Source organism: Anomaloglossus baeobatrachus, chromosome 6, assembly GCF_048569485.1.
Source record: "Anomaloglossus baeobatrachus isolate aAnoBae1 chromosome 6, aAnoBae1.hap1, whole genome shotgun sequence".
NCBI classification, from domain to species: domain Eukaryota; kingdom Metazoa; phylum Chordata; class Amphibia; order Anura; family Aromobatidae; genus Anomaloglossus; species Anomaloglossus baeobatrachus.
This window is the reverse complement of record NC_134358.1, coordinates 432,662,538-432,679,362: the sequence shown is the minus strand read 5'-3', so window position 1 is coordinate 432,679,362 and position 16,825 is coordinate 432,662,538. Positions and strand designations below refer to the sequence as shown.

At 42.7% G+C, this 16,825-nt stretch overlaps 1 protein-coding gene across 1 annotated transcript in view; it reads right to left on the bottom strand.

Annotated features, from left to right (window-relative positions):
- CPNE4 (copine 4) overlaps positions 1 to 16,825 on the bottom strand; it is a 796,320-nt gene that overhangs the window by 248,065 nt on the left and 531,430 nt on the right. The window contains exons 5-7 of the mRNA XM_075315205.1: positions 13,743 to 13,817; positions 8,626 to 8,709; positions 3,271 to 3,360 (exon numbers count right to left, since the gene is read on the bottom strand). Of these exons, the coding sequence (XP_075171320.1) occupies positions 3,271 to 3,360; positions 8,626 to 8,709; positions 13,743 to 13,817 (249 nt within the window). The remainder of the gene's footprint in view (positions 1 to 3,270; positions 3,361 to 8,625; positions 8,710 to 13,742; positions 13,818 to 16,825) is intronic.

Below are 16,825 nucleotides of genomic sequence, written 5' to 3'. Positions count from 1 at the left end.
CTTGGGCTTCGCCCCATTTTTGTGTCCAGCCAGGTACAACTAGGCAGCTGGGGATTGGAATCCGCAGCACAGGTTGGCCCAAGCTTTCTGGGCCCATCCGCTGAGAATTGCGAATTTCATCCTGCCCACAGAGTCTGCAGGATGCGTCGCGGGACCTGGAAGTATAATGGCAATGTTTATAATTAACTGTATGTGTATATGTAAAATGTGTTTGTATGTGTTTGCCTTCCATTGTTTTCAATGGGGTTCGAAGGTGTTCGTCGAACGTTCATTGAACATTCGACGAACACACCCGCCGTTCGTCGAACCGAACTGAACTCGAACACTAGGGGGGTGGCTCATCTCCCGTCCCTGGATCCTGACACTGGCTCCCATGGCCTGCGCATGCCACACAGGTCTTCTTGAAACGCATAGGGGCACGCGCGCTTGTGCACCCATTTAAAAGCCAGCGCACTATAACACGGAAGTGCCTCTCAGCCTATGCCTAAGAGGCATTAGGTAAGAAAGGCACCCTCCTCTATGGGAGGTGCCTGTGCAATATGGTCTATCCTTTGAGACTCATTGTTAGTTGGAAGGTCCCTTCCTGTTTGCTGTAGTCTTGCTGTGTGTTCTAACACTTATCTGTAGTCTAATATCCACTGTACCTGCTGCACCCGCTGCACCATCCGTGCCTGCTGTACTAGACGAACCTTTTGCATCGATGAGCTGTATCTGCCACTCCAGCCATATCTACTGAACCCTACATCTCTGCCAGTCCCAGACGTACAGTCTGTATCATTCGCCTTGGCTGCACTTGATCATAACAAAGACTGTCAGAGTCTGCACTCTCACCACTGAGGCCAGTTGTCACAGTACTGTGTCTCCCTGAGTAGTACCTGGTAGCTTTCAGCAGTCAAGCCCAACCTTGCCATCAGAGGCTCTAGTGAAAAGGCGGTAAGCATTTAGTCACACCCAGTGGTTCCACTCCCGCTCGCACCCGCTAGCATAACACTGATTAGGACCTAGGCATACTAGTACCATTTTCCTTGAATGGAGAAAATACAGTAGTGTGACTGTTGCCTAAGAAAGAATTATCAGGATGGATCAACCCTTTTCCAGCTTTAGCTTAGCTTTAGTAAATGATAAAAAAAAAGTAAAATAATATATCTTCTAATGGATCTCATTAATTTAAATTTTCCACATAAATCTGTAATACTTCAAGTGGTTGTGTATTTGTCTTTAAGATGTAGCAGAGCTGACAGCTCCTTTATTATGTTTGCACTCTGTTAACATGTCCCTTTGCAAGTATTAAACATAAGAAAGCTGTTTATATATGCACAAAATGATATACCTGTTATGTTCTGCTATTAGAAGGTTGTTAAGGCTGGGGCCACACGGGGATTACAGCGATCCGCTCGCATGACACTCGGCTCACGCTTGCAGTACAGCAGACCCGAGTATCATGCTAGTGTCCCTGCGACTGAGGTCCGACTGTGCGAGCGGACCTCAGCTGCGGAGGGCGGGCCGGCACTAAGGAGAGGAGGGAGGGATTTATCTCCCTCTCTCCTCCGTAGCTGGCTATTGCCATTCTCGCACTGCACTCGCACTTGAATGGGTGCGAGAGTAAGAGTCTCGCATTACAGTCGCAGCATGCTGCGATTGTTTTCTCGGTCTGATTAGGGCTGAGAAAATAATCGCTCATGGGTGCTGGCACATAGGCTAATATTGGTCTGAGTGGAATGCGATGTTTTATCGCACTCCACTCGCACCGATTTTCTCGCCGTATGTCTTGGGCCTTAGGGTTAATAAAGCAGCCCTGCTCTTCATCTATGGCATACAGGTCACTAGGAAGAACCACAGGACCGGGTCTCTAGGCTTAGAAGGGAAGGACAGGAGATCTTTTGTCTCTGTGGGAGTCAATCTAGAGAAGCTGAGGGAGAAGGTAAAGGAGCAGCCATAGCTCCTATATATACATCAGAACCCAGAGCCTCAGCTGCAGATAATTGTGTGGTTAGGATTGTGCATACAGCAGAAAGAGAAGCTAAGGAATTCCTGTATCTGATGTATACCCACATGACTACCCCAGAAAGTAACTGTAATTGCTGAACAGGAAATGAGCCTGTGTGCAAGTATCTTTCATCTGGATTTACCTTTGTAAACTTAAAACAAGTAAATGTGTTGTTCTCTACTGCTCCACTAGCTTCCTTGTTTTCTGGACTAATCGGAGTGCACCACATTACACCACACTGCCAGGAAACAGAGGTAAATTGAGTGCACCCTGATATCACAAACTCTCTCCTTCTTATTTGCTTTCTTTTTTTTTCCCACTGCCATGGTGACATAGTAAGGCTGGTTTCACACTACGTCTTTTTAACATCCGTTGAAAACGTTATTTTAGCGGAAATACGGATCCAGTGCAAATGCGTTTTCATTTCAATGCATTTGCAATGGACTCGCGTTAACATCCGTTCACCTGCGTTTGCCTGCGTTATAGTGCGGATCCGGTGACTTGCAGTTTTTTAACATGTTTCAAAAACGCTACTTGTAGCGTTTTTGAGCTGCGTCAAAATACTGCAAGTCACCGGATCCTGACTAAACAGCATGCAAACGCAGGTGAATGCTGGCGTGCTGATAGACAGGATCCTGCTTTTGTACTGAGCATGCCCAGAAAGTACTGAGCATGCCCAGAACCAGTCTCGCGTGATCTGTCTATCTCTCTACTCCCTCCCTCACCCTCTCTCTCTCTCTATCTCTGTCTTTCCCCCTTCCTCTCTCTCCCACCTGAGAGCTGCGGACACTCGTAACCAAGGTAAATATCGGGTAACCACTTCTCTTAGTTACCCGATGTTTACGTTGGTTACGCGTGCAGGCAGCCCTGCTCCTAGCAGCTGCAGACACTCGTAACCAAGATAAATATCGGGTATCCAAGGCCGATGTTTACCTTGGTTACCAGCGTCTGCAGCTGTCAGAAGCCTCCTCCCAGTCTAGTTCCCCACACTCCCGATCACATGACTCCAATGCCCGCCCCTAAACATCCAGTGCAGAATCATGCAAAATAACAGATGCGTTTGCATACGTTATTTGCTGTAAAAGCAGGATCCGTACTTCCGTTAAAATAACGTTTTCAACGGATGTTAAAAAGACGTAGTGTGAAACCAGCCTTACTACCGCAGACCACATGGTCCATGCTATGCGACACACCCAATAAACAATAAGGGGATTAAGTTTACTTTAGATATCTAAATAGGAATAGAAGAACACACTTTGAACAAGAAACAAAGGTTTCTGTACCTTTAGCCTGCGATCATGGTCACCACTGCAAAGAGAGTTCACAGAGACCTTAAATGTTTTCCAGACTGGATTTAAATTGTTCATGACAACCTATAAAGAAATCCAAAAAAAAAAATCTATCAGTGAATGTATTTAATTGTGACATGATTTTCAGGACATTATTTTAAAACGTTAAAACAATGAAAAAAAAATGGAGCAATAAATACTACAAGTAAAAAATTGTTGTCTGCACTAATACATGACAAGGGGTGCCTACTAGTGATGGGCAAGCGTGCTCCTTACTGGATCGAGTAATGAGCAGTGCGAGCATGCTCACTCATCACTTCTGCTTACCAAGAGCTAGATGATGTGTTGGATGCTCAATCAATGGCATAGTAATTATCCTGAAAATAGTAAAACTGTCAGTGATGTAAAATCAAGTGCCCAGGGAAGACTAGCTTTATCTATAATTACTGCTTGCCACATTCACAGTGAATTAAAGTATTTAGTTTGGAAGTGTTTGATTTGCATGGATTTAAATAAACATTGTCATGTCTGAACGCACTCATTATAGGAAAACGTGGATGTTGGATAACCCCCTAATCATATATTCAGGTATAGATAATCAATACCGGATCGGTGAGAATCCTGCATCCTGCACCCCCACCCAACAGAATACAGAGCAGAACACTGTAGCTCCACACAATGTTTAGTGGCCATTGAGGAAAACTACAGTTCAGCTAAAGTGATGGACGACGAACACGGACTTCACAAGAAAGTCTGTGTTACTGTTCAGGTTCAGCCACACAAATAAAAGGCTAGAAGCCTGCAAAAGGAAGCAAAATGGGAATTAAAGCAAGACAAGTATACTTACCAAGTTTCTGCGAGGCTGTCACACTGCTTCCGGGTACGTTGATTAAACTTTATGAATATTCACTTCTTTCCTTGACCACCCTCTGTGACAGTGTCTTTGATTGGTTTCAGTCAGACTGAGCCGCCACCCTCTGTCGGCATCTGTGATTGGTTTCCCTCACACTACATATCTGAGTCCCCAAAGTGGAGTGTAAAAATAAATAAATAATTGAGAAAAAATGATGTGCCTTCCCCCATATTTTAATACCCAGCACAGATAAAGCAGACAGCTGTGTGCTTTTTCTTGGCTGTGTAACAAAATACGAGGGACCCCAAAATGTTTTTTTAAATTATTTAAATAAACAATTTAAAAAAAATGACTTGGGGTTCTCCCCCAATTTTGATACCCAGCCAAGATAAAGCAAACAGCTGGGGGTTGGTATTCTCAGGCTGGGGAGGCCCATGGTTATTGGGACCTCCCCAGCCTAAAATAGCAGCCCACAGCTATCCTAGAATTGACACATCCATTAGATGTGCCAATCCTGATGCTTACCCAGCACAGCCTGATTGCTATGGTGTGGTGGCAATTGGGGTAATATAAGGGGTTAATGACAGTTGTAGTTTGTCAAAAAATCACAGCTGTCATGAAGCCCTGGATTAGTAATGGGTAGGGCTCTATGAGACCATCCCCATTACTAATCATGTAAGAAAAAGAGAAATAAACACAAAACAGAGAAAAATCCTTTATTAAAAAAATCCCTCTTTCCCCAATTTATTAACCCACAAAACACCCCTTTAGGTCCGATATAATCCACCCCACGATGTCCCACGGTGATCCCGGCTCTGCTACATCCTGAGGTCGCAATGCACGGTCACATTATAAAACGTGGCTGATCACAATGACACACTGACAGAGCCGCATCTGTGAAAGCGGTGATGTCAGTGAGTTCAACTGAGGTCACAGTTGGAAGTTCCCATGACACCCCACCCACCTCAGGTTGACTCAGTGAACTCACCTCAGGTGAACTCACTGAACTCAATGCAGGATTTCCTAATTATGCTATATGCACATGTTGAGTATTTAGTTGCAAATCCATATCTTTATCTCCTGGCAGAAGAACACACCAAAAGTGCAGCAGTTTTGATGAGGTTCTGCCAGGAGATACAGATTTAGTGCAGAAATATCTGCAACCAAATACTCAACGTGAACACAGCCTAATCCGGTAATACATTTACTTTTTACAAATTTCACATTTTTTCACAACTACATAATAAAATTGGACAAGTTTGGTATCACCATAATCATACTGTTAGAAGAATCATGGTGCCAGGTCATTCTTGGCACAAAATGTACGCATAACATTAACCAAAAAACAATATCAGAACTGAGGGTTTGGTTTTTTTTTTTGCAATTTCACAACACTTGGATTTTTTTCAAATGTTTCCAGTACACTAGGTGGTAAAATGCATGTTGTTATTTAAAGTACAACTTATCCCGCAAAAAACAAGCCTTCATATGTCTATGTGGACAGTGCTGCTGCAGTAAAGTCCCCATGATGTTAGAAGAACCAGTGTAACAATCTGGGCATCCAATGGTGGAGAGTCTGTCTGATTTCGTACCAAAGGCCCCCATACACATTAAAGTAAGCTGTATCCTCAGATCTGAGTGGAATTGTAAAATAGTTAAATATGTGTAGGAGCTGATCGTATTAGTTTTCATGACTATGATTGGGTTTAACATTTAAAGCCTCACTCCAGCATTTTTTTAATTGCACCGCTGGAGTGGTGCTTTAAAAGGGTTGTCCACTACTTTTAAATTGATGGCCTAGCCTTAATATAGGTCATCAATGTCTGATCAGCCGGGGTTCGACCTGTTGCACCAAAAAACTTTGTGCATGTCTGAAGGCTACCACTTCAGATTTTACATCCTCTGTGTATCACAGTACATATGACTGAAAACTGAGTAACAGTGAATTAGGGAGTGAGCTTCTTTTAATTGCTCAAAACATTAATGTCACGCTGTACAAAGGGCTAGTAAGACGTAGTACAGCATATTCCCCACTAGGTGGCAGCAGAGTAGTGAAGGAGAGTCAAAGTTACACTGTAACAGAAAGGCAGCTGAAGTACAGCAGAGTAACTGAAGCAGGCAGCTAACAGGCGAACCACCAGGGGGCAATAGAGTAGTCAAACAGTCTGGGTCTAGCCGGGAAGTCAAGTCAGTGCAGAGGGAGGATCAAAATCAAGTCAGAAAACAGAACCAAGTCAGAAGGCGGGAGATCAAGAATGCAGAGGGAAACACAAACAGACAGGAGCGAGAAGTCAGGGATTGGAACAGATGGACGAACAGGAGAGGGTACAGGTCAGGGCACGGTAACAAGGAGTCAGAAAAACCAGGAAATCTCACCAGAGCAAGTCACATGCTGCAGAGCCAAACTATAACCAGCACAGGAATGCAGGTTCAGAGACCAGATATAGTGTCTCCTGAAACCAGAATGAGGCTGATGGGAGTTAACCCCTGATATGACCAGGCCGGGTCTGTGAAACTCTGCAGCGCAGAATACCGGTCCTGGATCATGACAATTAACCCTTATGTCTCCTATCTTGAACATATTAACTGACTTGTGATAAGTTGAAAATATATATTAGGGTTTATGCTTATATTGATTTTTTTCTTGTGTTTTGTTACCCTTCCCCAAAAATCTCCATAAAATTAATTTGAAAGACAATTTAATATTGATTTGGTCATCAATTAACTTGAAGACAAAGAGATAGATAATAAATGTGTCCATATAATTTAGGTAATATAAATCTAACCAGTAACTATTATTTGAAACTTTTCAGAATAAGTTGTCTTCTGTATTCATGAGGGACACAACTATTTTTGACCATTTATATCATGTGTAATGCGTTTTTACCAGTTTTCCCCTCTGCAGGCACTAATTTTCAATTAAAGGGTGTTTTGTAGTGGTGATGTGAGTGAGCGACATAACATCATTACTGCCACCAAAATACTGAGACTGAGGCAGCGGCAGAGATCCAGAGCTCGATGCAAGGAAGACTAATATCTGATTGTTATTTTACATGATAGGCAACACTTTTCTAACAGTGGAAAACCCATTTAATGCCAGAGGATCCTTCTAATTAATGTGCTCTGCCATTACATAACACAGAAAAATGATGCCAGAATATAGAAATACATACAGTGAAGTGATAAAGCTTGATTTCATCATAAAACATCCCACACTTGACAAGATACAAACAGATGCTGCATTATTTTGATGTATTTTTAATAGAACACAAGAATAATTTTGACATACCATATGTTTCCGACAATACCAAGATTACCAATTACAAGCATCAAGCATCTGTAAAACTGGCCTTGTAATATCAAGACAACAGAGATGAGCCTTAGTCATATTGTGTTTCCATTTTAAGATTATGTATATATATATATATATATATATATATATATACACACAGCGGAGGATATAAGTATTGAACATGTTACCAATTTTATAAGTAAATTAATTTCTAAAGGTGCCGTTGACACAATTGTCTCATCAGATGTCAATAAAACCCATCCAATCCACAAAGGAAAATAAATCAAACCATAGATGTCCACACTATATGTATATAAGTGCACTTTATGTAATAATTTAATAACTGAATGAATAAAAGTTACCGTAAGTTTCAGTTATAGGTCTCTAGTTTAGGGTTTAGTTGCTTTTGGCAAAAAGTAATCTAGATTACCCCTACGCTGACTTATGAACTACTGTAATTGAAAAAACATCGCACTGCACTCCCATGTCATCCGACCACAGTGCGATGTATGCAGAGACAGGCGGCGGAGGAGAGGGAGAAAGTGCCCCCCCTCTCCTCTGCAGCTGTGATCCGATTCCAAGATCGGATCACAGTTGCATGAACCTCAGCTCACACTCGCTGCAGAGGGTTATTAGCATATTGCTTCCAATGCTGTCATGCTGTCACATCGGAAGCTATGTGCAAGTGGACCCGAGCCCTAAAGCTAAAAATTCAATAATATCAGAATGGCTGCAACCAGTAATCTAAGGGATACACTATTGAATTCAGAATCTCCCTGCCTACATCATGCTTCTCTCAGATGAAGTAGCAAAAGCCCACTAACAGATTCCCTTTAAATAACTTTCAGTATGTGTGTTCAATACTTTTTCCCTGTGTCATTTCTTATTAATACACATTACAGTTTATGGATATCTATGGTTTGATTTCTTTACCTGTGTGGATTGGATGAGTTGTTACCAACATCTGGTGAGAACTTAATATCAACAGCGCCGTTAGCAATATATTTACTTAGAAAATGGATGACCTGTTCAATAGTTATTTCACCCGCTGCATATATTTGTTTATAGGAAGTGGGATAAAACCAGCCCTTTTAATGCAATAACTGTTTTGTTTTACATATATAGCAATAGTGGAATATATGCAGTCATTAATCGCAGTGTTCCGACGCATTGTGTATATACATATATTATACTAGCCTCTTACCTCCGTTCTGTGGACCAGCTGCTGAGTGCCATCATCATTCATTCTGAAAGTTTCCAAGAATGGATCTGACTTGCTGAAAAAATCCTGAAATGAAATGGTATTCAATGAAATGGATTGGCGAGTGCTTTCTGCTTGTTTACATCTCTTCTGTCACAGTTGATTGAAATAGGAGATTGGATAACTAGAAGATTTGTTCCACTGCCAGTCCAATTTTACAATATATATTTATCTCTGCACTACAGCTGGTATCGCCCAAATATCTTTTATCTTTTTTTATTAAGTTTGATTTATTCCCATCTAACTAAAGTTTATATATGACAATCAATCTTATGTCATATCTCATTGTCACACAGGTATGGAGACATGAACCAATACCACCTGCAGTTGTGCAGTCTCCTTACTTAAGGTTTCTGGCAGGGCATCATTATTTTATCAGTGACAGCTCTGGTGAATAATACAACTAAAGTATTACTAGAAACTGTAACGCTCGGCACTAGTTCTGCTATAAAACATTCAGTTCTGGTGTGTGCAATTATCATTTTATTTACATATAGAGATAGCAAGGTATGTGTACAAGCATAAAGTGGACAGCTAGAGCTGAGGGCCGAGATTAGCCCTCCGGCTCTGAACGCTGCAGGCTGGTGATTTATAACTTAATTTCTTCATCAGCTGACTTGTAGGGTGAGTGAGGTGAGCAGCTAACCACTGTATAAAAATCAATAGGTTGGAAAGAGATGTCTGGTATGTTAAGGGTCAACCTCTCGCCTGGAATATAGTTACTATAAAATCTGTGCCAGGGTCTAGAGGTTGGGCTCCATGGAAATTAGCTTTACACTATAAAGGATAAAAGCAAACTTGCTTATTTTCATGCTAAGTACTTAGAGCACTTTGAGAACTTGAGAATACCCTTTTAACCGTCCACTTAACTTGGTTGATGATTCTGCCTCTGGCTATATCATACTGTTTCTGACTTTATGCTTGTCTTTCTTAATCAATCTGTTTCTGATCTGACTATACAACTACTTTACTGCCAATTTGTTCCACTGGACAGCAGCTACTCTTAGATACAAACCAGGGGCCTACCCAGCAAAAGCTAGAAGCCTGAATCGGTGTGTAAGGTAAAACCTGAAGCCCCACCAAAGTCTATGAGATTTCTGAAATCTCATGCACACCCACACAAACATTTCAGGATTTTCCTGACAGTTTTGTGAAACACCTCCGGTTTTTCTGTGTTATGAAAAGAATGAATATGTCAATTCTTATCAGTGGTTTTGCCACTAGTGACAGGTGGACTCCCAGATACCCTAGATCAGCAGGTCTAATCGGGTTAAGAAAAACCCGGCCCGGAATTGATCTAGGGTATCTGGCCGGCAATTAAAAATGGTGATGGAAAGGATAAGGGGATTGGAATAGGTGCTATATTTACCGAATCATCGGTGCGGCTGTATGCTCCCGTGGCACCACCTTCACTTCCCAGGCCTCTCATCACCTTCACTACATATTTACTGCTTTCATTTGTGATTGGTTGCAGTCAGACGTGCGCCCAGCCTAGGTCGCGTTTGACTGAAACCAATTACAGACCCAGTCTGTGGGTCTATTGTACAGAAAATGAATGAGCCTTGCGTTCAGCAGTGACCTCACTCAGGCTATTTATGGTCAAAGGTATCGCCAGCTGTGACCGGAAATCACCTGAGTGAAGTGAACGGTGATCGTGTGGCTCATTCATTCTGTGGAGCTCACAGCAGGCAGTTCAGTTCTATGTCCGCTCACTGTGATCTTCAAATCTAGCAGAGCTGTCGTGGGCCCTCCTGTGGATTACATTGGACCTGCAGGGTTGTGATTATAGGGTTTAATAAAGTCGTGAAAGAGGGGGCTTTTCATATTTTATTTCAAATAAAGGATTTTTTCGATGTTTGGTAATGAGGGGTATCTCATAGACACCTGCCATTACCAATCTAGGGCTTAGTCTCAGCTTAGTCTCAGCTGTGAGCCGCAATTAACCCCTCATATTACCCTGAAGAGCTGGGTAAAGTGCTGGGATTGTCGCATCTAATGGATGTGACAATCCTAGGCGGCTGCAGGCTGTTATTTTTAGGCTGGGTCTCCCCAGCCTGAGAATACCAGCCCCCAGCCATGGGCTTCATCTTGACTGTGTATCAATTTTGGGGGGACCGCACGCTGTTTTTTTTTTTTTTTTTTTCTTTTTTATTTATTAAGTTTATTAGTTAATTAAATAAAATTATTTATTTAAATAACTAAAAAAACAGCATGGGATCCCTCTTATTTTGATACACAGCCAAGATAAGCACACAGCTAGACGCTGCAGCCTGTAGCTGTAGGCTTTATCTGTGCTGGAACCCTACGTAAAATGTATTTATTTATTTTTTATTGTATGATAGACCGGGTCTATGATTGGTTGAAGTCAGATGCTGTCACACAGGCTGGGGGCGCGTCTGCAACCAATCACAGAGTCCAGTGGGGGGAAGCAGTGAATATGCATGAGGCTAATGAACGGCCCCGGAAGTAGGAGGGCCCGTGGTAGCATGTACGGTTGAGCCTAGAATGCATGGGCTCCTTCCAGGTAAGTGGACGTGATTAGCTGGGTTAGTGGGCGTGACTGGTTTGGTTAGTGAGCTTGGCAATGTTTTCTATCTTCCATTACAATCATGCTGCGCCTTCCCTTTATAGGGGCCTGTTGAAATGACGTCATACCTGGAAGGAGCCCATACACTCTAGTATCTACCGAGCAGGCACAGCGACGCCGGAGACTGGTAAGTTGCTCTACTTTTTTTTTTTCAACTACCCAAATTGCTGGACCCAGGTCAGCCCGGCCCATCACTTGGGTACTTTTGAACCCCTGCTGGTCTGGACATCACAGAAGTACAAAAAAACACTGTACAATGCCACAAAAAACACCACGAAAACTGCAGATGACTCCTGGGAGACATCCTGCCACAAGATCAGTTATTGGCCAGGAAAAAAACGCTGCAAAAACGCTCTGTGTGAACATAGCCTAAAGGGTGCGATCAGATGGCTGTAGATTATCTCATGCTAGAGAATTGGTCCAACTATGCTAATGACACTCTGATCAGACCACTCTCAGATGTCATCCGAGTGCAATCCAATGTTTTCCACAAGCCCACAGACTGGAATGGGTGTGCGTCATCTGATATATGCTGCCAATCTCAGCATCTGCAAATGTTTTCTCTTATTGAATTGGCATGATAAAACATACGCTGTTTGGCACTGCCTCATAGAACAACACTGGACCAAGTGCTATCTGATAAAACATCGGCTAGCACTTGTTCGATGTATATGCTTGTGTAAACGCAGAATAGGGGTTAACAGATCTTCATGAACAGTCCCTGTAAGGCCGGTGTCCCACTTGCGATTGCCTCGTGCATATTTCGCAAAAGTTTTGCGGTGCATCACCTGTCACGGACTCACACTCTCCTCACAGGAAGACAAAACAATCACGATGTCGGGGAGAACAGCCAGAGAAAACACTGGCGGCAGCCAGCGAGGGCGCTCAAGACAGTGAAATTCTAGGTGCATTGCCCCCTGGGAAGTATGCAAATCAAAAAGGTCCATGGAGCCTCTGTTAGGTGTCTCAACACAGAAAATAGCCAGATATTCCTCCGGAAAGGACCTAGCCAAGGAGTGGCTCTTTTTAGGAGACCACCATAACCACCATATTAAGTGTCCCTTTTAGTCAATATCCAGCTCTTGACGAGTTTAAAGATATGACAAGGGAAATACCAAGGCCAGGTATCCATCCACAGACAGCTGTTTCTGGGTATTGCCCCTCAGAGTGGAGTCCACTCCTTGGCTAGGTCCTTCCCAGAGGGATATCTGGCTATTTTCCGTGTTGATTTGCATACTTCCCATGGGGCAATGCACCTAGGATTTCACTGTGTTGAGCGCCCTCGCTGGCTGCCTCCAGTGTATTCTCTGGTCTCCCCGAGATCAGTGATTGTTTTGTCTTGCTGGTCTACTAGGCATTACTCCCACCTAGGCAGAATCCTACTCCACACTGATGAGGGGCAATACCCCAAGGCAGCTGTCTGTGGATGGATACCTGGCCTTGGTAATTCCCTTGTCATATCTTTAAACTCGTCAAGAGCTGGATATTGACTAAAAGGGCCACTTAATATGGTGGTTATGGTGGTCTCCTAAAAAGAGCCACTCCTTGGCTAGGTCCTTCTCGGAGAAATATCTGGCTATTTTCCGTGTTGAGAATCCTAACAGAGGCTCGATGGACCTTTTTGATTTGCACACTCTCCTCACAGGAGCGTCTCAGCTGCATAGAGATGCATGTAACTGACCCGCTCCTGTGAGCAGAGTGTGAGTCCGTGACGGGTGATGCACAGCAATACTCGCACGAGATATGCGTGAGGGAATCCCAAGTGGGACACCGGCCTTACACTCATTAATTCTAGCTATCTGTCATAATTAGCTCAATGAACTATTCTCAGTTAATGTATTTCTCAGCTAGTAATAGCAGCACAACGTCAAGGCTGAAATGAATGAATGAAAAATGAATGAAACCCAACTGCTAAAATAATTTTTAATCCCAAATTTAAGTAAAAAAATTGTACAAAAATATGGACAATCTTTTTAAAGGGAGCCTGTCAGGTCCTGTATGCACCCAGACACACGAGCAATTCTGGGTGCATATTGCTAATCTCAGCCTAGCAGTCCCAGCCTATAGTAGGATAGATAAAGAGATCTTTAGAAAAAGTATTTCTAAAAATCCTTTATGATATGCTAATGAGCGCAAGGACTAGTCACAAGAGCGTTAGTTCCCTTGGCTAGTCAGCCCCCTTAGCATGTAAGCACGCCCCTGTGGGCGTGCTAACAAGATAATGAATGCACAACGTTAGAGGCATGGTCGCTCTCACCTCTCTGCTGCCACTGTGGCTGATACTGGATTAAACATCTTCTGTAGTGAGTTTTTACACATTGGATTACATTACCTCCAACTGTAATCCTACTTCAGTTGAAATTTGGATTTTTTTATTCTAAGTAATGTTTCCTTTAGAAAAAAGTGTACTTGTAGATGTTTTAAAAAAAAAAAAAAAAAGAAATAATAAAAAAAATAAGAATCAGCATTCTACCTTGTCATCTAATTTTCGGGCGCTGAAAGAGAGTTCAACATAGTCATCATTTCCAGATAATTCTTCTGCAATCACCTAGAAGGAATGGTAAGGGTTAGTTTAATGTTCAAATATTGGTTCATTTTCATATACTGCTTTCTACGTCCAACGCACGGCCTTGTACAATAGTTTTTATGCATACGTTTAAGGCCTCACCCTGGCATATAATGCGGCGGAGTGCAATGCGAGAAAATCTTGCATTTCACCACTGGTACCAATGCTCTTCAATGTTGCAAGTCATGGCAGCATGCCGCGATTGGCAGCTTGTCTCAGATCATGCATATCCATAGAAGTCCATGGGTGTGTTTGAAACATCGGACTGCACTCATGTCATCTAAATGCAGCCCAATATAGACAGAGACAGGCAGTAGAGAAGATGGAGAGATTAATCTTCCCTCTCCTCACCTATGCTCGGTCACAGTATAATGACACTCAGCTCAGGCTCACAGCAGAGTTGGAGCGGAGTGTCATTAGCATATAGCATCCGATTCTCTTTGATCGAATGCTTTACGCCAGTCTGATCCCGGCCTAAAACATACCTTAAAGGGAATCTGTCAGTAGGACTAAACCTCCTAAGCCATTTATATGGGCATGTAGGTCATAGGAAGCTGAATAAAATTATACCTTGATATCTGCAATCTGCTCTCTTCTTCCAGCGAAATCAACGTTTTGTCACAAAATTTGCATGGCAGCATCACACGCTGTTCATACTACAGATTCTGACCCTTCACCCTATGGTTTCTCAGGTGTTTCTGAGTTACACAGACAGCTTCGGGCATCGACCAGCTGTCTGCTCACTCATAGACAGGCTAGCAAGAGTAACCTGCTAGGTACCTCTGGGATTACATGTTGTTGGAAATCTATCACATTTACTCCCACTTTTTTTTTTTTATAACTGAATGTTTTATTAAATTTTTAACAGACATGGAAAAAGTACATGGATGCATAGGTATGTCTCACAAGCATGTGAGAAATAACTGTAAACCAAAAATCAGTATACCTATCTTATTATCCACTGATACAATAAAAACAGGGGATGTGACAAGACAAACAATACAAGACTAGACGGGGAAGTTTAAGGAAGGGGGGGAAGGAGTGGGGAGGGTGAATATATCAGGCTTCCATCAAGACCATACCTCACTATTATTCTTTATTGGCCCAATAAGTGTCCCAGAGTGACCAAACACTCTCAAAATGATCTACTGTATTATTTGACAAGGCAGATAGATACTCCATCCTTCTCACATCTTGGATCCGAGATTGGAGATCGGTAAGTGAGGGTGGATGAGCTAACTTCCAGTTGCGGGCAATCAGACATCTAGCTGCTGTAGTTATATGTAACAATAACTGCTTCACTCTTTTCCCCAGCTGAACAAGTGGTATATTTAATAGATAGAATTTAGGATCCAGGGAAACCCGAAGGTCAGTTACTTTATATATAAGGGATTGCACCAACCTCCAGAAACGCTGGATATTGGGGCATACCCAGAATATGTGCGGTATATCTCCCCCTGTAGCTCCACACCTCCAACAATTGTCAGGTATAGCTGGGTTTAGTTTATGTAGTAGTGATGGGGTGTGATACCAATACATAAGTAATTTATACTGATTTTCCTTATAGACATAGCATGAAGATGTCTTAGAGGCAGTATCCCAGATCCGTTTCCACATACACAAGGGAATGGTCTCACCAAGGAAATCTTCCCATTTCCTCATATATGTATGATCTGGCCTGTCTCTTGGGCAGGGGGTAATTAAAATACGATATATATCTGAGATGAGGCCTTTAGTAGAGACCCCAGCTCTGCATAATCTCTCAAAAAGTGTAGGGGTGGAGACTTCTAGGGAGGTAAAAAGGGAGTGCATTAGGTGTCTAACTTGTAAATAGCGATATTGGGAATTGCCTGGGAGATTAAATTTATCAGCTATGGTGGCGTAGGGGAGAAGGACTCTGGAGTGTGCGTCTACTATGTCAGCAAAGCAAAAGAGTTTCCTGTCAAACCACGTTTTAGTCGCTGTACCCTGCATACCGTCTGGCATTCTGGGATTAAAAAGAAAAGAAGTCAAGGGAGAGTGTTCGGATTGAAGTGGAAACTTTTTGACACAACAGTCCCATATCCTCTTCGTGAAGGCTATAGGGCCCAGAGTATGTGGGTCAGGCTTGTTTGATGAGGTGCCCCAGAGGTAGGAATTGGGGTGTATTGGGGCGAGCCATAACTTCTCTATTTCCATCCATCTAGAGAAGGCACTGCGATTAGACCATGCAGGGATGTGGCGTAGATGTACTGCCCAATAGTACCTAGTAATATCAGGGACCCCTAGGCCTCCTCTCAGTTTACTGTCAAACAAAGTCGCTTTCTTAATTCTATGTCTCTTGTGGGCCCAAACGAATTGAAGTATAACAGACTGAATGTTGCGCAACTCTTTGTATGGTACACACACCGGAAGGGTCTCAAATAGGTAAAGTAGCTTCGGCAAGACAGACATTTTGACTGCAGAGATTCTTCCAAACAGAGACAATGGGAGCTTGTTCCAATTGAGCAGGAGCCTTTTTATCTCAGTAAATAAGCTAGGATAGTTCTGCTGGTATAATAGCTTATACTTAGATATTAGTTGTATCCCCAGGTATGTCAAGGATATATTTTTCCATTTATAATTGTAGTTTTCCTGTAAGGAAGAAACCCGCCCCTGTGGAATATTAATAGGCAGGGCTTCCGTTTTGTTCTGATTGACCTTATACCCTGACAACCTTCCAAATTGTAGTAATAACGAATGCAAGTTCGGGAGGGTGGTATGTCGTTGGTACAAAATCAATAGGACATCATCCGCATATAGAGATAGCTTAAACTCCTTGTCTCTCACCATTACTCCACGTATATTAGGGTCAATGCGAATAGCAGCAACCAATGGCTCAATACACATAACAAAGAGAAGGGGGGACAAAGGGCATCCCTGACGAGTGCCATTGTGTATTTGAAAGGGTTGAGATGTGGCATAAGGAAGCTTGACCGAGGCTGAGGGGCATGAATATAGACTTTTCAGGG